We start from the raw sequence: 24,795 nt of genomic DNA, 5'->3' as shown, positions 1-24,795 counted from the left end.
AGGAGGGGGTGCTACGATTATTTAAGAATTGAACAACGAAAAAATCCCCAAGTGTTTTCAGCGTCTTTAGGCACACGTTCCCTGATTGCAAATATAACACTCATTCTTCGCTTCCTGGTTTGTCTCGCATCCATATAGCTGTAGCGTACGTTTTGTCTGTAATACAGTAAAATGTATACATTTGGTGGGTTTTGCGTCAGTCCTTTGCTTTGATTGGCTTTATTGAACATCCTGTTTACCCGCGTTTTATTCAGTGGCTTTTATTCGATGGCATTCCTCTGTTTTCGTTTTTTTCTGCCTCTGGAGCATTTCTTCTTTATGGTTGGATGATGTGTGCTCTACAACTTGCATTCAAGGAAATACTTTTTTGTTTTAAGAACAGCTCTCAATGGAAGTGGAAGTGTTTTATTCTGTCAGTCGTGTACTAATTCCCTCTACCCCCATTAAATACTCACCCACCACTCTGTTGCTCTCCCTTTTCAAGTACCTTGGGGTGGGGATTGGGGGTTGGAGAAGAGGGGTAGTTGTACTTTCCAGCTGTAGTGCACTGGTGGTTGTGGCACTGAGGCATATGAAAGTGCCCACATCGGATACTGCCTGGTAACCACAGACTGCCCTAGGCCTGAAACACAAGTGGATCAGCTGAGCACATGGCAGTGTAACGAGCAACGTGTGAGTGCTGGAGGCAGAACATTGAGGACCTCATCCATATTCAATATATTGATGGTAAACTATGTTTGCATACCTGCTTTTTTATGTGCTCTTGTTACTATTTAATAAAAATGTCAATGTCTCGTGTCATCCCTAAGTTAGCAATGTGATCCAAATTTCATTTTCGAATTTAAGGAAAATTTAAATGATAAATAACAAAATTATTATGCTTAAAATTTGGGAGAATTGTTCCCGAGAGTTAACCTGGGACTTGACCAGTAGCATATGAGTAATTGAGGCAGTTGCAGTTGATGAAGTACAGATCGTGCTAGATAGGTGTTTATATACTGAGAATACAGCCTCCAGTTATGTTAGAGTGCGATAGGAGCAGTTCAAGCTGCTAGTATTGATTCAGGTGTTCAGACAGACGTATCCCCTACTGTGCATTCAGGAGAGCCTGGCGTTGCTTTCAATTATACTCGATACATTTGGGATCCTGACTACTGAGATGGGAGTACTTGATACACAGATCCTCAGGGTCCTTTGCAGTTCCAACACAATGACATCCCAAGTAAAGGAAAGCTGCATCCCTGCCTTGTCGCTTCATTGCCCTTTATGCTGTTATTGAATCCTTCTCTTGGATGAAGATATCAGGGTCCTTAGAAGATCACGGTTTGACCAATAATAGAGCTAAGACGATCACTTTACTGTACGATCTGATACATAAATAGCTGTAGCAAATTTGATTGATTGCTGGGATTTAGCCTTTTTTAAAGGAATGTTTGCTATAAAACTTTAATACTCATTTTATGGTCCAAAAAGAGCATATGAGCGATAAGATGAGAAAGAGAGACTGAGACATACAGCCTTCCCAGCTGCAGAGGTTCAGATGTGTATTCCATGTAGGTTGATCTTTCAGGAAGCACATACGCCAGTATGTTAGGGCTGTACATAATTTGTGACTCCCAAGTGCACAGCAGCAGATGCTAAGTCTTTGTGACCACAAGCAGTCTGTTTTTCGTTGTTTTTTAAATGGAGTCTCTGATTCGTCGACTCGGAACTGCATATTCATGCACTCCAGAAAGTGTTAGTGCTATCTGGAGGTACAGATGCCTGACAGTGACCCACCTACCAAGTACACCAGTGCAAATGCTCGGCTCTTGTACAACACTCCAGTTTCCATTTATGAAAGTAACAAGCACGTGTTTAGTTTTGTACACTCCAATCTTTATTGCTGTGGATGAAGTCCATTCATTCTAGACAGCACGCGATTCGCTCTGGTTCGTTATGCTGTGGAGATTTTTTCAGTGCAATTCAGAGTAGTTGCCAACAGTTATTCGGTCAGCTCCGTTCTAATGTGAGGACGGAAATGCACACTCTAATCTGCAAAAAGTAGTGATATTGGTTAATCAGAAAAATCACAGATTGGAGTCTGTGATGTAATAAATACATTGGTTATTTCTGGTCCAGCAGGGCAAACAGACCATTTGTAAAATAAAGTCACTAACTCTGTGCAGGAAAGTGCCCTTATTCTTGGCATGGTTACCCCCATTTTCTGCCTGTTGTCAATGTGTTTGACTGTGTTCACTGGGATCCTGCTAACCAGGACCCCAGTGATTATGCTCTCTCCTCTTAGTTTGGTTGCTTCTAACCTTTTCTCCCCACAGTTGCCATACTTGTGCCCCCATATAAGTCCCTAGTATATGGTACCTAGGTACCCAGGGCATTGGGGTTCCAGTGGATCTCTGTGGTTTGCAGTAGTTATTCCGCCACTCATAAGGGAGCCCATGCAAAGGGTTCTGCAAGCCTGCCATTGCAGTCTGCGTGAACCGGGTGCATGCACCAAGTTTCACCACAGGGCACTGCACCAGGTCACTGTAATTCACCCCCTATGGTAGGCCCTCTCAGCCCAGAGGGGCAGCCCAGAGGGACACCTGTGTGTGAGGGCACCCCTGCACTAGCAGAGGTACCCTAATGAACTCCAGCTCCATTTTACTGGACTTCGGTACACCTATAAAATGGCGTCACCGCACTCACGGACATAAGTCACTACCTATGTCCAGCTACATAATGGGAACTCCGAACATGGACATGTTTGGTAACAAACATGTTAGAATCATACTCCAAGACTGTTGCAAGTATTGGAAGTATGATTCCATGCACTCTGGGGCTCCTTAGAGTACCCCCAGCTGCTGCCACCCACGCAGACTGGGGGAGAGGAGGTAATACCCTCTCCCTTTGGAAATAGGTGTGATTGGCTTGGGAGGGGTAGCCTCCCCAAGCCACTGGTTTTGATTTGAAGGGCACATTTGGTGCCCTTTGTGCATAAACAAGCCCACACCGGTTCAGGGACTCGCAGTCCCTACTCTTGTGTGAAACTGGACAATGGAAAGGGGGGTGACCACTCCCCTGTCCGTCACCACCCCAGGGGTGGTATCCAGAGCTCCTCCAGAGGGTCCCTGGGTTCTGCCATCTTGATTCCAAGGTTGGCAGGGAACTCTAGGAGCATCTGAGTGGCCAGGCAGGTGACGTCAGAGGCATCCTCGTGAATAGGTAGTTACCTGGTTAGGTGACCAAGCCCCCTCTTTGGGCTATATAGGGTCTTTCTCTGGGGTGGGTCCTTGGATTTGGTTTGCAAGACTCCAGCAGGACTTCTGCTTCGACTTCTGGCCCTAGGAACCGTGACTAGACTTTCAGGAACCTACAAGCTGCAGATCCAAACGGAAGACTCTTCTGCAGCATTGTATCCAGAACTCCTGCCAGCTTTGCAACATTTCCCTGGCTCTGCATCCTAAGAAGACTGCAACTTTTCTGCCCGTACAAGGAGGAGGAATCTCCCTTGGGTTGAAGACATCATTCACTTGTTACTACAGGTACCTGGCTGCATCGACGACCGGCTGTGTGGATCTCCCCTCATCCTGAGTGGCATGGGTCTCGCATCATGGGTGGTGGTCTGCAGAGTCTCCCTTGGTCCTCTCTACTAACTGTTGAAATTTGGTGGTGGTAAGTCCTTTCCACCCTACGCAAGACAGTACCCTCATGCACCGCATCCTTTGCGGCTGCCAAGGCTTGTTGCTTCACCTCCAAGGGGAACATCAGGCGACATGTAGCTCCAGCCCCTAGCACTCCCTCCTGCAGCTTCTGACCCTCAGCGTGGTCCTTCGGCGAGAGCCACTTCTATGGTGCTGCGTGGGATGCTTCTGCAACTGTGTCCCTGCCCTGTGGGTGCTGCCTCTGCTCCTGTGGGCCTTCTGCGACGCGGAGGGTACTCTGTGCCTCCCACCTCCTGGGTAGAGTCCCCCTGGACCTGGCAGGTCCCCGGCAACACCTCTTTCCTCCAACTGCGAGTTTGCCTTTGCCAAGGCTTGTTGGTGGAAATCCTTCACCAGTAGCTGTCTGCAATCCAGCTTCCAGTGTGGGACACCTTTTGCATGTGTCAGGAACTCTTCTCCCGCTTCTGTGCTGCAGTGCTGACCTGTTCCTTCTTCGGCCATCTCCAAAATGTACCTCTGGGTGGGTAGTATCTCCTGCTCCCCCTGGACTCCACAGACACTTCTGGACTTGGTCCCCTCTCTCCACAGGTCTCCATCTTCGGTTTTCCACTGCTGGTTCCTTGCAGGTTCTGGGTGTCTTCCTTTTCTTCTTTTCCTCCTTTGGCGTGGTTTTGGGGAAATCCAGTGTTTTTACTCCTGCATTCCTGGTCGCTGGGTGGTACTGCATTACTTACCTGTGTGTTTTCCCAGTACTCCCAGCTCCCATCTACATGATTTACTTATCTAGGTTGGGGGAGGGGGGGCTGTGCTCACATTCCACTTTCTTAGTTTATGGTTTAGGATCCCCATAGGGCTACTATTGTTTTTTGCTATTTTACACTGTTTTTAAAATCTTTTTATGCCTCTTACTGTTTATTAGTGTGTGTGTGTGTGTGTGTGTGTGTGTGTGTGTGTGTGTGTGTGTGTGTGTGTGTGTATATATATATATATATATATATATATATATATATATATATATATATATATATATATAGTGTATTTACTTAACACCTATTGGAGGGTTGCCTCTCTAGTATTTTCTGATAGTGTGTTCCAAAAATAAAGTACCTTTATTTTTTGTACAACCAGGTGTTTTTTTTTTTTTCTTGTTTGTAAGTACTGTGTGACTGTAGTGTTTTTGCATGAGCCTTGCACGTCTCCTAGATAAGCCTTGGCTACTCATCCACTGCTACCTCTAGAGAGTCTGGCTTCTTGACACGGCCTATACTTCACTGAGCGGGGATACGTGGACCTGGTATAAGGTGTAAGTACCATAGGTACCCACCACACTCCAGCCAGCTTCCTACAGTCTGGAATACTACAAAGTGTATTTTTAGAGGCTCGTATTTTTGTTACTTATTTGTTCACACAGAAGTCATTAATTTATTTTTCAATCAAAAAATAAAATTGTACGCTTCATTTATTGATGGAAAGTCAAAAGTACTATTTAAGCATAACAATTCTCGTGTACAACAATATGTGAAAAGTTTGAGTTGGTCGTTTGAAATTTCTGTCATGTTTCAACGTCATAACCAGATAATATTTTACAAGTTGTTGAGTGGTCATGGCAAGAAACAGCCAACACCTTTTTCGTCAATAGTTTATCTAGATTTAATTAGATTGATATATGTAGTTATGATCGCAATTTAAAGGGTTTTTCAAGAAGATATGTATTGATGGCTTAACGAAATATTGACACAGTAATACGGTGCAGGGAATTATTTGTTAAAATCTTGGACTGCAGTACAGCATAAGAATAAGTTATCCAGCAATGTCAGGAATAGTATCTAGACACGTTCACGTTTGCCACCGTTACTGCGGCCGTCAAACATATTTAGATGCTTTCCCCTCACAATAATCCACAACTTAAGACCTAAGGCAAGCTAGGCAAAGAACACATTATATATATTAAGTGGTGTTTGGGAAACCACTGTATCTAACACATATTCGATCACTAATGCCGACCAAAAAAGAGGGTTAAAATGAACCTCTGCACTGCCTCTTTTAAAAAAGCCCTTCGTGGAAACATCCCCGGTGGGACCCTGCCCTGCAGAAATGGCAATGGACGGGGAGCCCTGAAGACCACATTCGTTCCAAGTCTGCCTGTGAACCGGAGCTAGAGGAAAAACATATTGGGATTTATCTGTAGCTTCAGACCCACTTTAAAACTGATTGTTGATACGTCTGGGCAGACCTGGACGGATGGAGGTGGCTACAGAAACTAGGTGCAGAGTAAATGTCATCTTTAAACTAAAGTGAAACTTTATTTTAATTAGATGAATGTTAATGGTTTATTGAAAAATATCATTGTGACTAGATAAAATAAGAGTCTTTGAAGGTGCTACTATAAACTAAACCAATTTATCAGTGGTTATTTAGGTTTCCAGAAACACTGCCCTATTACAAAAAAATTGCTAAGCTCTCATTGGACATGCGTAGATCATTTCAAGCCTTGTTTTGTTCTTGTTTTGTATTTTCTACTGGTGCTCCCTTAAAAGGAAAAGCAAAGTTAGAGGATCAGGGTGTTTAAGGAAAAGGAACTCGGTCAGCAGTTTTGTATGAGCTGTTAAGCACGTTAAAATCTGGTTCTGTTATATATCGGGAAGCTTTTTACTGTTCCAAGAACATAAGTATGAGTCACAGAAATGTATTCTGAATTATGATCTCTACTTCTCCCATCTCTGGTCTGAGTGGCTTGCAAATATCTATCTGAGGGACAATTCCTTTATTTTAAGTTGCAGTAACAATTGTTGTTTGTATTTATTTAGAGGTAACCCTACAATAAAGAACCAAATTAATCATATTTTTTTTTTATGGGATTCGCTTAACTTGCAAAGATGTGAGCCCTGAACAATAGCATCCTACTTAACATCAGAGAAATGTAAAAGGTGCCCTTTTGTTTGTACAATTTAACTGGAGGCTTTGTTTATTCTCACCTATCTTTGTGTTGGTACCTTGCGGCTCCTACACGACATAAACCTAATTGCAGCATTCAGGTGTTGTGATCTCATTAATGGGAGGTCTGCTGAGATTGTCTTGTGTTTTCTTTTTTGCTATAGGTATAAAGTTTATAAAATAATTGTGCTCCATTTGTGCACGTTATTTTACTTTTGACGCTGTAACCATTTTCTTTACTATGTCTCTTTTCTTAACCACAAATTTTCGAACACCTAGTACCGAATTAGTCTAAATATTTTGTAGGCAAAATTAATCGGATACAACTTAATAAACTTTCTTTCTTGTGCTGTCCTACTTCCCAAACGTTACTGACTAAATTGTTTGGTACACTACATGACTGAGTGTACCACATGCACCATTGACATCTGCTGTAAATTGAAGTAGTTTCCAAACCCTTTCACTTGAAGAGAAGGTACACGTTAGTCAGTTCAAGTCTGTTTCTTTGGATTATCGATGGTAAAGTTGAGCTTAAGGCATTGAAGTTGCAGTGGTTCTGAACCAGTGCAGAAACGGGGGCTGGCAAATGCGATTCACCCCTTTCCTTGGCTGCCCATAAAAAAAATAAAAAAAACTTTTTGTGATGGAACATTTTGTGTGGTGAATTTTTATAGGGAAGTCTCATCCTCCTAATGGACTATGGAAATTTTACCTCTGTGCGGTATGAGCAGACTGAGATCTGGAAATGCGACAGCAAAGGGGCATGGGTGGACTCTAAATGTCTAGGGTGAGAGGGACAGAAGCGGGTGTCTGTGCATTGACATGCTGTCCAGACCATCTGGTGGAATGGCAGGGGGCTAGTATCTGGAGAAGTGGACAACTAGCACAGCGGTTCTAGATGAGCACCCCTGCATTTTGAAGAGGCCGGAGAATAATGGTCAGGTGCTTGTTGCTTGAAGGCTAGAAAGGAGGGCCCAAAAGATCAGAGAAGACGGGGGCTCCGTAGACTACACCGTTTGCACATGGAGGAGGGTGTATAACGTGCATGGGTAAAAGGGCGAGCCTAGCATAGGGTAAAGAGACAAAAAAAGATGGAGCAACTAACAGAATAGCCGAGGCCAGGCACAGACAAAGATAGAGATTGGGCAAATAGGTGAAGAAAAAAGTAACAGGAGAAAAACTTAATTGAGGCGACCTTTAGAAGATAACATTTGAGCTACTGGGGCATAATAAATGGATCAGACCTATACAGGTAAAGTGGCGACCTAAAAATGGCAGGCAAACCTAATCATTTCCGGTTAAGCTAGAGGGATGTAACAATTTAGTTTTGATATTTACTCTCCAGACCTCTGCTATTTGACTTCTGCAGTAACTCAATTCCACTACTATCTCAACTGGATATGCTCCGCCTTAAAAATAAACATGCCTTTAAGTTACTAAATTTGACACTTCGCTAAATCGGCTCTAATTGTGCGCAAAGGATTTGCACAGCTGTACGAAGTTGAAATATGAACCAATGTATTTACCCCATTTGTATCTAAATCAAAGGCATGTTTAGAAGCATTTTTGCTCAATAGGTGTAAATGCCGAAGTGTAAAAATTTGACATTTGAAAAACTTAATTACCAACTTTGCTTAGGAAATTCTTCAAATCAGAAATTTTTAGCATAAGGGTAAATTGTGTGTAAACCCTGTATTTTCCCTGTTTTCACTCTTTGCCTACATTCATAAGTTGTGATATTGCCTGCCTGAAGCCTAGCAGAACGAGGCGTGCTGCCACCGACGGAATACGTGGGAGCACTGTTGTTTTCAACAATGTGAATACTAGAAAGGGATAGGAGTGATGGGGTCTTGGTGAGTTAAAAATACTACCCTCTCGATGATATTACCAATTAAATGTTTCACAGGGGTGGTACGGTTAAAAAGGGTGTTGGGAGGCTGGGTATATTATGTACCTGACCTCCTAGGTGGTCTACATGTTTCGGAGTCTACCACTAGACTCCTCTTCAGGACCAAAGTGAACTCTCTCGTATCACTCCTTGTGCGCCTGCCACTGATAGAAGCACACTTACTACTCGCTATGTGGTAAGGTAATTTATATAACTAAATTAAATAATACCCATCAGTATAGTTGTTCTACTGGGCAAACCTGTAGAAGAGAAAGGAAATAAAATAAAAGTGTAAATGCAGCTCTCAAAGGTGTGGTGCTATTGTCACCATCACCCAGCCAAATGGCACTTGTAATTCATACAGAAAAAACAAATACAAGGCGTTCTACACATAAACACTACAACACAATTAAACAAATGAGGCACCTCTAAAGAGAAGACGTGGTGCATGCGTGACCTACTTTCAGTATCTATGCTATTCGCATCTCAGGCCCTCCGGGAGGGTGTGTGTGCGCTTGTAGTCACGCACTGAAAGATCTAGTCGGTAAAAGTCACTCACCGAGCGCGTTGTTACCACTGCAGGTGGCCAAGAGCATTGCGCGCACTTCATCAAAGCAACACTCCCGCCAGTATGCCTACTTCTCACCTCGCCGGGGCCCGAATAACACTGTGATCCCAGTTGGGATCCGGTATTTGTTAATGAAACTACTCACGCGTCCTTACTTGTGGGCGTGTCAAGGACTAGACTGACGACCTCCCAAAATGGCGGTTGTTGGTGTCCTAAGGGAGGACTGCGAGGGCCCCAACTTACGGGTGCCCCTCGTGGTGCCTGTGCGAAAACAAATTAAGCGTACGTTACCAGTATTAGAAATAAAGGTTAGGGGAAAGGAAGACACTGGGAATGAAGGATGGGAGGTAGCGGAGAGGGGGGGGAAAAGGGTTTTGGGGGTAAGTGGGGCTTTGGGGGTGTATGGGAAGGGGAAACAAAGAGAAAACGAAAGAAGGAAAAAAGGGCAAGAAGAAACAAGCATTTACAATGCAATGGGTCTCGCGTTTGCTCATGTTAGAGCTGATCGCATTGTAAACTCCTAACCCGACTTTTCACCTATCGAGCAAAAGTGCATTTATATACATAACCCGCAAAAGTGAAAGTAACTATGTAAAGCGCTCGACTTCTGCCAAGCGAGATTGCGCTCGTAAATTAGAGAAAAAGAAGTCCACGAGCCCGATGGAAAACAGCGAGCCTCGCATGTTTTCTGTACTCGCCCGCTGCGCTCGAGGAGGGCTAGCTACCGGAAAAGGCATGACGTATGCGTGCCTTCGACTAATGAAAGCAAGCAGATTTTATTAGGCCAGCCCACGAACCAATAAACACTGACGTGAAGTTGACAGGCCTCCGAGCCCTTTTCTAAATACTAAAGCGTCTCGCTGCAATACGCATGTGCGAGCGCATGCAACGCAGATTCGACCCTAAAAAGGGAAGCGATAGAAGGGTGGGGGAAGGAGTATGGGGGAGAAACAGAGGGGGAGAGAAAAGAGAGAAGGGAAGTGGCCAGTGAGTCACAAAGAATAACAAAAAAAAATAATATATATATATGTATATATGTTCGGTGGCATGTGTAGCTGCAGATACACATGCTGTGCACATCCCGCCATCTGGTGTTGGTCTCGGAGTGTTACAAGTTGTTTTTCTTCGAAGAAGTCTTTTCGAGTCACGAGACCGAGGGACTCCTCCCATTTCGGCTCCATTGCGCATGGGTGTCTACTCCATCTTAGATTGTTTTTTTTCCGCCATCGGGTTCGGACGTGTTCCTTTTCGCTCCGTGTTTCGGGTCGGAAAGTTAGTTAGAATCTCGGAAAAATCGTCGGTATTGTTTGCGTTCGGTATCGGGTTAGTTACAACAGATCGACACCGACTTTTGAAGAGCTCCGGTGGCGCTTCGGTTTTTTTTCGATCCCCCGTCGGGGCCTGGTCGGCCCGGCCACGTGTCTCTTCAAGGCTGATGGAACGGACCCCATTTTGCTTCTGCCCAAAATGCCATAACAAGTATCCATATACAGATCAGCATCTGGTCTGTAACTTGTGTTTGTCGCCAGACCACAAGGAAGATACTTGTGAAGCCTGTCGAGCGTTTCGGTCCAGGAAGACACTAAGAGACCGAAGAGCAAGGAGACTGCAAATGGCGTCGGCGCCGACAGGACAAGAGCGTTTCGAGGAGGAGGAAGAAACATTCTCCATCCATGAATCGGACTCTGATGAGATCGATCCCGAAGAAACGTCGAAAACCGTGAGTAAGACGTCGAAACACAAAACTCACGAAAAAACCACTAAAGCCGAGGGGACGCCACCACCAACAGGCCATGGCTTAACCCGAAAAATAGGTGACCGATCATCGGCACCGAAAAAGGGCACGCTGGGGGCAAAGTCATCCGACTCCGGTCGAGATACCGCCACACAGCAATCTCGGGCTCGAGATAGTGGCTCCGAGCAGGTTCGGCACCGAGATAGCGGCACCGAAATGGGTCGGCACCGAGAGACCACGACGCCGAAAGGAAAGAAGGTTTCGTCGGAACCGAAAAAAGCAGCCGAAAAGGTTTCGATACCGAAACATCCGGCCTCTGAACCGAAAACAAGTTCCTACACTGAGGAACAAGGACTGTCCACACAAATGAAGACACATAGATTTGGACAGGAACTAGAAACAATAGAGCCAGACTATACACAAAGAAGGCTCCATATCCAAAAAGAAACAGGGAAAATCAGTACTCTCCCTCCGATTAAAATGAAACGCAAACTTGCCTTTCAGGAAAAAGACAAGCAGCAACAGGCAAAGGTGGCTAAACAAGTAACCCCGCCACCATCTCCACAATGCTCTCCGCAACCATCACCGGTAGCCACTCCACCAATGATGCAATCCCCAACTCATACAGGAATGTGTCAAGATGACCCTGACGCATGGGACCTTTATGACGCACCAGTGTCAGATAATAGTCCTGAATGTTATCCAGCTAGACCGTCGCCACCAGAGGATAGTACAGCCTACGCACAGGTGGTGTCGAGAGCAGCGGCATTTCATAATGTCAGCCTGCATGCTGAGCCCATTGAAGACGACTTTCTTTTTAACACACTGTCGTCCACACACAGCCAGTATCAAAGTCTTCCTATGCTACCCGGAATGCTAAAACACTCCAAACAAGTGTTTGAAGAGCCTGTAAAAGGAAGGGCCATTACTCCAAGAGTGGAGAAAAAATATAAACCGCCACCAACAGACCCCGTGTACATCACACAACAGCTAACACCGGACTCAGTTGTAGTAGGGGCTTCGCGCAAAAGAGCGAACTCACATACTTCAGGAGATGCACCACCTCCAGATAAAGAAAGTAGAAAATTCGACGCAGCAGGCAAAAGGGTGGCGGCACAGGCAGCAAACCAGTGGCGTATTGCCAATTCACAGGCTTTGTTAGCCAGATACGATAGGGCCCATTGGGACGAAATGCAACACTTTATAGAAAATTTGCCCAAAGAGTTCCAAAAGAGAGCGCAGCAAGTAGTAGAAGGACAGAGTATATCCAACAATCGGATACGGTCCGCAATGGATGCTGCAGACACAGCTGCTAGAACTGTCAATACAGCAGTAACAATAAGGAGACATGCATGGCTGCGTACATCAGGATTTAAACCAGAAATACAGCAAGCTGTGCTGAATATGCCATTCAACGGACAGCACTTGTTTGGGCCGGAGGTGGACACTGCGATCGAAAAACTTAAAAAAGACACTTACACGGCCAAAGCCATGGGCGCACTCTACTCCCCACAGGGCAGAGGCACATTTCGAAAAACACAGTTTAGAGGGGGGTTTCTAGGACAAAGCACGGAACCCACAACCTCAGACAAGACCCACTTACCAGAGCCAGTATCAGCGGGGAAGTTTTCGGGGACAATATAGAGGGGGACAATTCCAAAAGAACAGAGGAAAGTTCCAAAGCCCCAAAACTCCTCAAAACAAACAGTGACTTCCAAGTCACACATCCCCAACACATAACATCTGTGGGGGGGAGACTAACCAAATTTTACAGACACTTAGGTCCTAGCAATTATCCAGCATGGTTATTGCATAGAATTTCTCAAATTCCCTCCAAACGTCCCACCGAAAACACACAATATGTCAAAACAACATATAGATCTTCTAGGACTAGAGGTTCAGGCATTGCTACTAAAAGAAGCAATATAATTAGTACCAAAACACCAGAAAGGAACAGAAGTTTACTCTCTGTACTTTCTCATACCCAAAAAAGACAAGAGTCTGAGACCTATATTAGATCTCCGAACATTAAATACCTACATCAAATCGGATCACTTTCACATGGGGACATTACAAGACGTAATTCCACTACTCAAACAACAAGACTACATGACAACACTAGACCTAAAGGATGCATATTTCCATAGATCGATACATCCTTCACACAGAAAGTACTTAAGGTTTGTATTCCGAGGGATACATTACCAATTCAAGGTGTTGCCATTCGGAATAACAACTGCGCCAAGAGTTTTTACAAAGTGCCTGGCAGTCGTAGCTGCATATATCAGAAGGCAGCAAATACATGTGTTCCCGTACCTAGACGATTGGTTAATCAAAACCAACACGCTAGAAAAATGTTCACAGCACACAAAGTATGTCATAGAAACCCTCCACAAACTAGGTTTCTCAATCAACTACACAAAGTCACACCTTATACCGTGTCAAACACAGCAATACTTAGGGGCGACAATCAACACAGCAAAAGGGATTGCCACTCCAAGTCCACAAAGGGTTCAGGCATTTCACAATGTAATACAGGCCATGTATCCAAAACAAAAAATACAAGTCAAAATGGTGATGAAACTCCTAGGCATGATGTCCTCATGCATAGCCATTGTCCCAAACGCAAGGTTGCACATGCGGCCCTTACAACAGTGCCTAGCATCACAGTGGTCACAGTCACAGGGTCAACTTCTAGATCTGGTGTTGGTAGACCGCCAAGCATACACCTCGCTTCAATGGTGGAACAGTATAAATTTAAACCAAGGGCGGCCTTTCCAAGACCCAGTGCCACAATATGTAATAACGACAGATGCCTCCTTGATAGGGTGGGGAGCACACCTCAATCAATACAGCATCCAAGGACAATGGGACACTCACCAAAAACAGTTTCACATAAATCACTTAGAACTATTGGCAGTATTTCTAGCGCTGAAAGCATTTCAACCCATAATAAACCACAAACACATTCTTGTCAAAACAGACAACATGACAACGATGTATTACCTAAACAAAATGGGAGGGACACACTCAACACAGTTGTGTCTCCTGGCACAAAAAATATGGCATTGGGCGATTCACAACCACATTCGCCTAATAGCACAATTTATTCCAGGAATTCAGAATCAGTTAGCAGACAATCTCTCCCGGGATCACCAGCAGATCCACGAATGGGAGATTCACCCCCAAATACTGAATACTTACTTCCAGAGTTGGGGAACACCACAAATAGATCTATTTGCAACAAAGGGAAACGCAAAATGCCAAAACTTCGCATCCAGGTACCCACAAGATCAGTCTCAGGGCAATGCGTTATGGATGAGTTGGTCAGGGATATTTGCTTACGCTTTTCCCCCTCTCCCACTCCTTCCATATCTAGTAAACAAGTTGAGTCAAAACAAACTCAAACTCATCCTGATAGCACCAACATGGGCAAGACAACCTTGGTACACAACACTACTAGACCTTTCAGAAGTGCCCCATGTCAAACTACCAAACATACCAGATCTGTTAACGCAACACAAATAACAGATCAGACACCCAAATCCAGCATCGCTGAATCTAGCAATCTGGCTCCTGAAGTCCTAGAGTTCGGACACTTAGACCTTACACATGAATGTATGGAGGTCATAAAACAAGCTAGGAAACCTACCACTAGACATTGCTATGCAAATAAGTGGAAAAGATTTGTTTATTACTGCCATAATAATCAAATTCAACCCTTACACGCATCTGCCAAAGACATCGTAGGATACTTACTACATTTGCAAAAGTCAAAGCTAGCTTTTTCTTCCATTAAGATACATCTTACAGCAATTTCAGCTTACCTGCAAATTACGCACTCAACTTCTCTATTTAGGATACCAGTCATAAAAGCATTTATGGAAGGTCTAAAGAGAATTATACCACCAAGAACACCACCAGTTCCTTCATGGAACCTCAACATTGTCTTAACACGACTCATGGGTCCACCTTTTGAGCCCATGCACTCTTGTGAAATTCAATACTTAACATGGAAAGTTGCATTTTTAATTGCCATCCCATCTTTAAGAAGAGTAAGTGAGATTCAAGCATTTACCATACAAGAACCATTTATTCAAATACACAAGCATAAAGTAGTTCTACGAACAAATCATACATTTTTACCAAAAGTCATATCACCGTTCCACTTAAATCAAACAGTAGAATTACCAGTGTTCTTCCCACAGCCAGACTCTGTAGCTGAAAGAGCACTACACACAGACATCAAAAGAGCGTTAATGTACTACATTGACAGAACAAAACTAATTCGAAAAAAAAAAAACAATTATTTATTGCTTTCCAAAAACCTCATACAGGAAATCCAATTTCTAAACAAGGCATTGCTAGATGGATAGTTAAGTGCATTCAAACCTGTTATCTTAAAGCAAAAAGAGATCTGCCTATTATACCAAAGGCACACTCAACTAGAAAGAAAGGGGCTACCATGGCCTTTTTAGGAAATATTCCAATGACCGAAATATGTAAGGCAGCTACATGGTCTACGCCTCATACATTTACCAAACACTACTGTGTAGATGTGCTAACGGCACAACAAGCCACAGTAGGCCAAGCAGTACTACGAACATTGTTTCAAACAACTTCAACTCCTACAGGCTGAACCACCGCTTTTGGGGCGATAACTGCTTACTAGTCTATGCACAGCATGTGTATCTGCTGCTACACAGGCCACCGAACAGAAAATGTCCCTTACCCAGTGTACATCTGTTCGTGGCATTAGTCGCTGCAGATTCACATGCGCCCACCCGCCTCCCCAGGAGCCTGTAGCCGTTTAGAAGTTGATCTTGAACATCTGTATATTTGGAAATATATTACTTTAAACTACATTATGTACATTATTCCATTGCATGGGCACTATTACTAGCATACACAACTCCTACCTCACCCTCTGCGGGGGAAAACAATCTAAGATGGAGTCGACGCCCATGCGCAATGGAGCCGAAATGGGAGGAGTCCCTCTGTCTCGTGACTCGAAAAGACTTCTTCGAAGAAAAACAACTTGTAACACTCCGAGCCCAACACCAGATGGCAGGATGTGCACAGCATGTGAATCTGCAACGACTAATGCCACAAACAGATGTACACTGGGTAAGTGACATTTTCCATATATATCCACAAAGTATGCTCACAACCGGACTCCAAGCGGCCCTAGAGGGGTGGTGCGTCACAACCGGCAGAGCACTCCGGTTAATTTTATACATAAATCCAAAGTTTCCAAAGAACAGACGCACTCTCAGGAATTCAAAAGCTGAAGTGTTTAACACACAACGCATTTCGCTGACAAGCAGCCTTGACCACGTGTATAGTTCAACCAGTATACACCACTTTAAATACCCTCCAGGCACTGACCTAGAAACAGGACTAAGTAATTTCTTCTTTAATACATATAATTATCGAAGTAAAATGGGTAATATAGATAATATAAAATGGGTAATATAAAAAGACTGGTTCAATTAAATGAATCTATCTGTATATATACAACCATATATCTCATTGGTGAATTATTATTTAACTAAATTACCACAAGAATGCTAGATGATAAAAGTACTATAAATATATATAAAATATACATGAATATGATTATAGATTACGCGTATCAATATAAGTATAAGTACGGCTCATATATCTCCATATAATAAAAGAAATATTGTTTTTTTAAATGTAAACAGAGCCAATATTTAAATTTCATTCCATTCTACTTAAAGCAGTAAAATTCACATAATATATATATTTTTTACATATAAATTTATACACCCAAATTACTAATCAATGCCAATATTTTTTTTCTTTTTCGTGGTAAATTACAAAAACATTCTCCATACAAAATCATAGAAAAGCTGTAGAAAGAAACTTATTACTGTTTCTGTGTAGCCAGTAACCATAACACCATGTGAAAGAATAAGCACTAGTGAAATCAGGAATCCATCCGGACCCCTCCATTCTGAAAAGACATAATCACAACAAATAAATTAAAATAAGACCTAATTAGAAAAATCACTGCTGCTCACAACATTGTTATTATTACTTGTGCTATAAAATATATAGTATAGTATAAAATGTAACAACTATAGTTCCTTATATTTTACTGAATTAATTAAATCAGTCGTCAAACAAGTGGGTATTAAGCTCTTCACCAATATTCAATCCTTTCGGTATCTTGGTTTCTAAATCCACGATATATTTAGATTCTTTTTTGCGTAAAATCAACTCTCTTTTGCCACCTCTGTGGTGTAATGGCACATGTTCAATACCAAAATAGGACAACAAAGTAGTATCAGAATTATGAAAATCCTGAAAATGTCTAGCTACAGGATAATGTGGATCCTTTGATGTAATAGCACACATATGTTCAAGAATACGTTTCTTCACTGCGTGTTTTGTACTCCCCACATACCAAAGATGACAAGGACATTCTAATACATAAATAGTAAAAGGAGTACTGCATGTCAAAAACTGCTTGATTTGTCTCTTCATCCCTGGTTTATTCGTGGGGTTCTCTTTCCTAGTCACACTATTGTGGCAAGCTTCACAATGGCCACATGGAAAAAAATCCCTGTAAATTGTGTTCCTTTATTTGAGATAGAGATCCTGACATTTAGCAGAAAATATGATCATTTGTACAAGCCAGGATCCAATAAATCTATACCTGTGGGTCAGCCTTCAACCTCTGAAAGTGAGCTGGAAAGTACAATAGTGATTTACTCCTTAAGTTCAACAGATAGTGAGATATCTAATGTTGAAATCACCAACAAGCCGGCTACTTTTTTAGACGAATATCTCCTGCTGCGACGTGGCAGGCAAGTCCCGTACAAACAGAAAGGGGAGGGACAGAGCTACAGAGGCAGATAAATGGGCCAAAGAGGAAGACGAGCCGGAGCCAGAAGAGGAGAGAGGGAGAGATCTAGAATTTGCAACAAGAGATCAAAATCTGGATCAAGTGGGAAAAACAATAAAAGGCTCCAATGTATCGATATAAAAAAATTGGTCAATAAACGCTGGTCGATATTGGAGAGCGATGGGACTGAAATTCCTAATCCACTATTTGCCTTTAAACGCACTCCTAATATTAAAGATATAGTGGTTCATATTCGTCCACGTGTCTCCCATGACATTCCCACACAAAAAACACTGTGGGATCTTCCCCCAGTTGAAGGCCATTATCCTTGTGGTAATTGTAATGTTTGTACATTAACTAGACGAACAACGTCACTAGACCTTGACCCTATCGGGAAGTGGAATTTAAGAAAACATACGAACTGTAATTCTAAGAATTGCATCTATATGATTACATGTCCCTGTGGATTACGTTATGTTGGAATGACAACACGTCCCGTTAAGATACGCATCAATGAACACAGGAGCAATATTAGATGTCGCAGGCTGACCACTAAACTCTGTGCGCACTTCTTAGATGCTTCCCACACTCCAAATGACCTTTGGTGAGTGATTTTGGAAGCCCCCAGAGTCCGATCTAATGACTCTGATTTCCTTTTCAGAATTGAACAACGCTGGATTTTTAAATTAGGGACCTATATACGGGGACTGAACGATGATCTTCCGTGGACTACACTTTCACCATAACCGACATTCTCTATGACCCTCTCAGCCCAAGAAAGTGTTTCTAGGTCGCTGTTACCCCGAAAAGAACCTTCCGAAATCAAATGTGTATTTTCACCTCAATTCGATTAGAGAGTTTATTTTTGTCATCATTAGAAATATATTTTTTCATAAACTCTACACTGGTCACATTCCTTTTACCAGTTCTCCTTTTTGACAAGAATTTTCAACTGAGTATGCAAACTCTTAATTTACGAGTCTGCTTTCTCCTTTCTCTCGGCTCTGGCACACAAAAGAGAATAACAGACACCGGCCCTTTAACGAAGACTAAGTCCGTCTTCTATTTTTAGTACTTTCTATACGCGCGCGAGCCGGTATTCATTTCCGGGTTCTCGCTGCACGTATTTAAAACTCCGTCGAGCGCCCAGCCACTTGCTATCGGGGACGCTGTCAGGAGGGTAGGTTTACAGACCTACGAACATGAGATAAATGTAAGTTTGCCTCCCTTTTTCTTTAACTAACTCGGATCGTCGGGCGGATATTATTTCATTTTCTGACTTAGCCTAGCATTTCCGTTAGTTTATGTGTTTACTGGACCCGCGTTTAAGTGATCCAGTGACACTTTTTTGTGCCCCCATCACCGACCCAACTGGAATTTTGTTTTATTAACAGCCAGGCCCATTTGAGAGCATACTTCCCAACTGGGCATTGTATCTAGGCTTAACAACGAGGGGTATTATTACCCTCATAATGGACATTGTTGTTGCTGCTACAGAAATTGTCTTTTGGTATACAGTATTGGTTTATTCTGACTGATAATTCACTGGATAGTGATAGAATTGTCACTCTAACGGATTTGTAGCTCTCATAGATGTATATGGTGACTGGATGTGATACCTTAATATAGGTGACCATTTGTATTATTATTGCAACATATTGCTGTTAACATTATTTTTCTTATGACTACCATAGACATAGAATGTCAGTTCCAGTTCCTGACATGCGATTCCTAGGAGCTCTATCCTGAGACCGGGGATGGTAAGCCCAATTTATTCACACCTTCACGCGAATTATGCACTAAATCACTATATTCACAAGTGCACTTTATCTTGGACTATACTCTCTATACGTGTCTTTTGATTTTTATTTTTAGGGCGACCTTATTTGACATAGCAAGTAGATAAAAGTAAGTGACTGTTTTTTATATTCATCTCCCTATTAGGGTCCATATTAATTTATTTTTTGGAGAAGTTGTTAATTTTCTTTGGTCCTGATGAAGCGTCAATGGATCCAGCTGGACCACCAGACGCGAAACATGTAGACCTGATGACTAGAGGCACCATAATTGGTTCAATCCTCTTGTGTTTTTGTTGAGAGTATGTGAGCATTATTACTCGCCCGTTTACTCCCATCTTGTTTTTAATCTTGGTCTCCGTCTCATTAACACTGATTAAATCTACGATTAACACATTTTGATGTATAACCAATTTTATTATTTCATTCTCTCCATTGTTGCTCAGGTACTTGAATTTAGGTACTTTATCTATATGATCTGATTCCATCCACTACTATTAGAGCAATACGGTTAAGAGCCCCCCTCTGGGAGCCCGTTAGGCATTGCAGCACCGGCCTAACGAGGAGCTTTCCCAATGATGAAACCAGTCATCCAGTATGATGCATGAAGGTTCTCGCTCCTGTAGAATTAGGTCCTCCTTTTCCCAATTGATTGGAAGTGTACCCCTTTTTTCCTTAGAATCTGTTAAATAAACACTTCAGCTTTTGAATTCCTGAGAGTGCGTCTGTTCTTTGGAAACTTTGGATTTATGTGTATATATATATATTTATTTAAAGGTAGCTGCCATATGTTATGGCTAGAGAAAAATATTTATAAAGTATCTTGGGGGTGATATCAAGGAATCTATGTTAGGTATATCTGCATGTGGTATTGGATGTTCAAATGAGGGGGACAGTTGTTAGTGTTGAATTAGTTGTCCCCATGGGATGTTTTCATTCAGACCACATTGATGGGTGCTTAATTTGAAAACCCAGCGTCGTTCATTTTCGAGAAGGAAGGATTCAGTCCTAACCTCCTTGTGATGTTCAAGGATGCCCCATTGGTAGTCATCTACTGTGTGCGCGCTATTGATGTAATGAGAGGACATTTAGTGGTGGCGCAGCCACACCTTGTTACTGCGATGTTTCCCAATGTGAATTTTCGCTTTGCGGGTAGTCATTCCTATGTAATGCATATTGCATGGGCATGTAATCATAAAGACTACTCCTTGGGTGTTGCAGTTAGTAAAACCCCTGATTTCCCATGAAAAGTGAAGCCGTTAACATACGGCGAGACGATTCAAAGCTCCATGGCCGCGAAAGAGAGGCATAAAAGTAAAAAGAAGTTGCTAGCAGTCAAACGTATCAGCAGTCATGCAGTTATCCATGTAACAGGGTCGATGGCCAAGGTGGAAACAAAACTGCCCCACGGAGGGGCAAACGTAAAGCATTTACCAATAAAAATTATGGGCATGAGATGGGCGTGGTTAAAACCCCATATACATAGACACGTCTGGGAAAGCAGCGCTTGCATGCTGCTATGCTCGACCTAAAAAAAGGACTAGAAGTATTTGGACTTTTTGTTCTCTTATTTATTTATTTATTTATTTATTTTTTTCCCCTCTCCTACTGTGCAGCTAAACTGAATTGTAGGTCCCGCCTACACCTGGGAGCCTTGGACTGGTGCCTGAGGAATGCTTCACATTATACTTCATGACCTGTTAGAATAGTTTTGTACAGCAGCAATTTTTTTATATATATCTTTTTTTATAGAGTTTCATTCAACTCTTAGCCTGTGCTATAAGTTGCTATTCTTTTTCGGAAGAAATAGTTTATGAATAAAAGGATGACATATCAGAAGTTTCCACAGGCTTAAGACATTGTGGCTTCACTGGCAGACATATTTGAACAGCTTTTTAAAGACTCTAAGCAGACAACCAAAGCTTTAAATTTGAAAGCACTCAAAACTATCCCGTACCTAACCAGTGGATGGCGAGGTAGTGTACGTGATGTTTATTTCTGAGATGACATCATACTAGGCAGTGTTTGGAAGTACAGGTTCCTGGCCTTTCACTTCGTTAGTCAAGTGTAAGGACAGAACCTTTCTCCTGCATTTTGTTAACCACTCTAAGCTTGTCAGTGGGAAGTTTTTTTTTTTTTCCCAGTCTCGCCGTAGGATGCCTTATCATAGCCTACAGTCGTTTATTTTAGCGGCCAGGTTTGAATGCCCTAGAATTGACCTATTGCTGCTTTTAATTACAAATTGCATTTTGCGGAGTTTGCTGCCCGTCATATCTTACATATTTGTTTCATTGAACTTCCTCCAGGTTTCAGTTTTCTTCAGCTAAAGTGCATTTGCCTTTTTCTAAATTGTACAATTCATGGCAAGAATCTTGTCATTTCTCGCAAATGACTAAAAGTAATATAAATGGGGGTGTGGAGAAACGAGCTTTACCAGTTATGAGGACTTCTGAAACCTGATCAGAACTTAATATTTATGTGCTGTGTGGCAAACATTTGCCAGTGAGTCTGCTTGAGTTAGGTTTAGTATAATCAACCATCCATGCAGGTCGGAACCTCAGAATAATAATTACAAAGTAATGCTTTATTTGAGATAACCGAGTAATGAAAATTATAGCAAACAATATTGTGGGGGATTTTTTTACTGCTCATCAGTTTTAGTCCCGAGATTAATAGGTTGACTTTGAATCTCTAATTGCAATATTACAAACTAGAGCTGTTACCTATTTAGTAGAAGGATGATCCTAGGGGATGCCAATGTTATACTGTTTACTTCATGCCTTCAGTCTGACCGCAGTGATTTAAAAGTGTCTTATGGGTCTTTTTGCTCCTTTTAGAAGATTACCATAAGATTAAATAGACGGAGGAGCTCGCATACAATCTAGGTGAAAAGCAATGGAGAGAGCTTTGAGAAAGCATCTTAAATGAAGTTGATGATGGGTTGGTGTACGGGTTAGCTAAGAGTAATTTTCAAAATCTGTTGGACATTATGTTGGTTAAGCTATGGTTGGGTGATTCGGCACTGTGCTGTCTGTGCAAGTTAATTCCCGGGAATGTGGGATTTTTTTCTGGGGGGTGGGGGGTTGGGGGGGGGTGTTTGATTGGATGAATCTAGTATTGAAAATGAGGTAAAAACATGTCCTGTGCTTGTAGTTCTTCATGATGTAAGTGCTAATGCACACGCTTTGTTAAATATCAGAAACTGTGGATAATACAAAGTTTGACTGTTCAGCAATAGTCTTTCTGTGTAGTCTGTTCTGGAGGAAGAAAGCACACAGTGTCCGGAAGACAAACCAAGTTATATTGGGGACAGTTCTTTTTTGTGTACTAGATTTTGTTACATTGGTTTGCAGTTTACTCACTGGAGTTAAGAAGACTGAGTGACTGGCCAGCTCCTATCGCTGTCGGAGTTACTTCTTGCACCTAATGCCCCTGGTTTTGGCATCCAACAATATGTGTACGGCAATAATTCACCCTTTCATTGCTTGCACCCTACACATCCGTCTGCTTACTACTTACGGCCACCAAACCTACCAGTCCTCATGTGGTGACACCATTGCAGCCGATCTTAACATTTACAAAATCTATTAAAAATGATTTGTCATTTGTTCTGCAAATTGTACAAGTGAGTTTGAGTCACCATCGTGTATAGAACTGTGCATTTGCTTGTTGGATCACAATTTCAGTTTTATACATGCAGTGGAAAGCTAAAATACGCCCCTTCGTGTCTTTAATATATTTTTTTTAAGTTGGCTTAGTTTTAATATATATAGTTAGTGCATTGTGCTGCCAATGTTCCTTCCCATAATTTTTGTTTGTGCTATTTTGAAACCTATATGGAATTAAAGACACACAATAGTGCTTGGAGCGGTTACCTGATGATAGCATGTGTATATGCCCTTTAATAAGCCCTACAGGTTTTTAAATATAGTTTAAGGAATTTCAAAAGCTTAAATATACCATATATCATCCATTGTGTGTGTGCTTCATTATTAGCATCAGTGGAAACATCAACAGTAACAAAATGCATAAACGGCTATAAATAGGAACCACCTCCTGGTCTTCTTGTATGTTGTGCCACAACTCAGTGTTTTTCCCTTCATTTAGAAGCGGATGGGTGAGGTCATAAGTTATTTGAATGGCTCACAGGGTGCCTTGCATACTTTGATTCGTGCTGTGCATGTACACTCATACGATTGATGCAGAGAACTACATTTACACTAATATGGAATATTTTTCATCTTCCCGACCACAGGATTGGGTAACTGCAACAGACATTCGAGTGACACTGAACAGACTGAACACCTTCGGCGATGAAGTGTTTAATGATCCCAAAGTACTGAAATCGTACTATTATGCGATCTCTGACTTTGCTGTTGGTGGCAGGTAGGTTTCCCTGAAAGCTGACCGCTAGTTCAGGGCTTTGTCATCGAGTTAGGAGAATGGTCTGTACAGCTATGAATGTGAAGTAATCCAAAAAAGAGCGGCCTCATCTTGGCCACTCTATTCAGTATGTCTTCTAATGATTAGTGCCGGATATCAAGACATTATCCTATGCGGAGATGGGACTCAAGAATGAGTTTGTGTGAGAGATTACATCAACAGTAGTCCGAGGTGAGATGTGATGTTGTACGTCCAAGTGAATTGATGTGAACTAATTGTGCATTCGTTTTGAAGAATATTGTCATATAACATGTTGCAAATCCCATATTTAAATTGCCCTGCAAATAACAAATCCATTCATGTGGCGATCTTTTTTTTTTTCTCGCGCGTGTGACAGTAAAATGCTGTGTCGACGAGTGAAGCTGCAGCACTAGGGCTTACCAGTTCATTAATCTGTATAGTTGACATAAGTGCTTTGCAAGCAAGTATTTTTTGGTGTGTTGCTGTTTTGGTGGTGGGAGTGTTCTAATGCCTTGATGACTTAAACCATGTTGGTCTGGTGTTGGACTTGCCACTAGTTGCAAACTGCATAGGTGGCAAAACAAATTTTGCAACATAGAAAAGCCAGAAGTGCTGGGATAATGGGGTCTTGTGCTCAGTGAACATTGCTGCCCAGTGGAGTGATCCAAAGTTTGAAGATCCCGAGACTTAAAATACTTTGTTCTTTTTTTTATTTAAGTGAGGTGCAATACTGGAATTATAATAGACTGTGGGCCAGATGTAGCAACAGAAAATTTTGCGGTCAGACCGACTCGCAATTTGCAACTGAATAATAATGAGGTGGGTCGCAATTTGCGACCCCATAGCGAGTCCCTGCACTCACAGGGATGGTGGCCTGCTGGAGACAGCAAACCTCCATGTCTGTGACTGCTTTATTAATAAAGCATTTTTTTTTTTCTTTTTAAATTGCAGC

At 42.2% G+C, this 24,795-nt stretch overlaps 1 protein-coding gene across 1 annotated transcript in view; it reads left to right on the top strand.

Moving 5' to 3' along the window:
• The window catches only part of LAMC1 (laminin subunit gamma 1), a 657,035-nt gene that overhangs the window by 106,994 nt on the left and 525,246 nt on the right, over positions 1-24,795 (top strand). The window contains exon 3 of the mRNA XM_069232049.1: positions 23,695-23,825. Within this exon, the coding sequence (XP_069088150.1) occupies positions 23,695-23,825 (131 nt within the window). The remainder of the gene's footprint in view (positions 1-23,694; positions 23,826-24,795) is intronic.

This window comes from Pleurodeles waltl, chromosome 4_2 (genome assembly GCF_031143425.1).
Source record: "Pleurodeles waltl isolate 20211129_DDA chromosome 4_2, aPleWal1.hap1.20221129, whole genome shotgun sequence".
Lineage (NCBI taxonomy): Eukaryota > Metazoa > Chordata > Amphibia > Caudata > Salamandridae > Pleurodeles > Pleurodeles waltl.
Note: the sequence above shows the minus strand (reverse complement) of the source record. Positions and strands in the feature narration are given on the sequence as shown.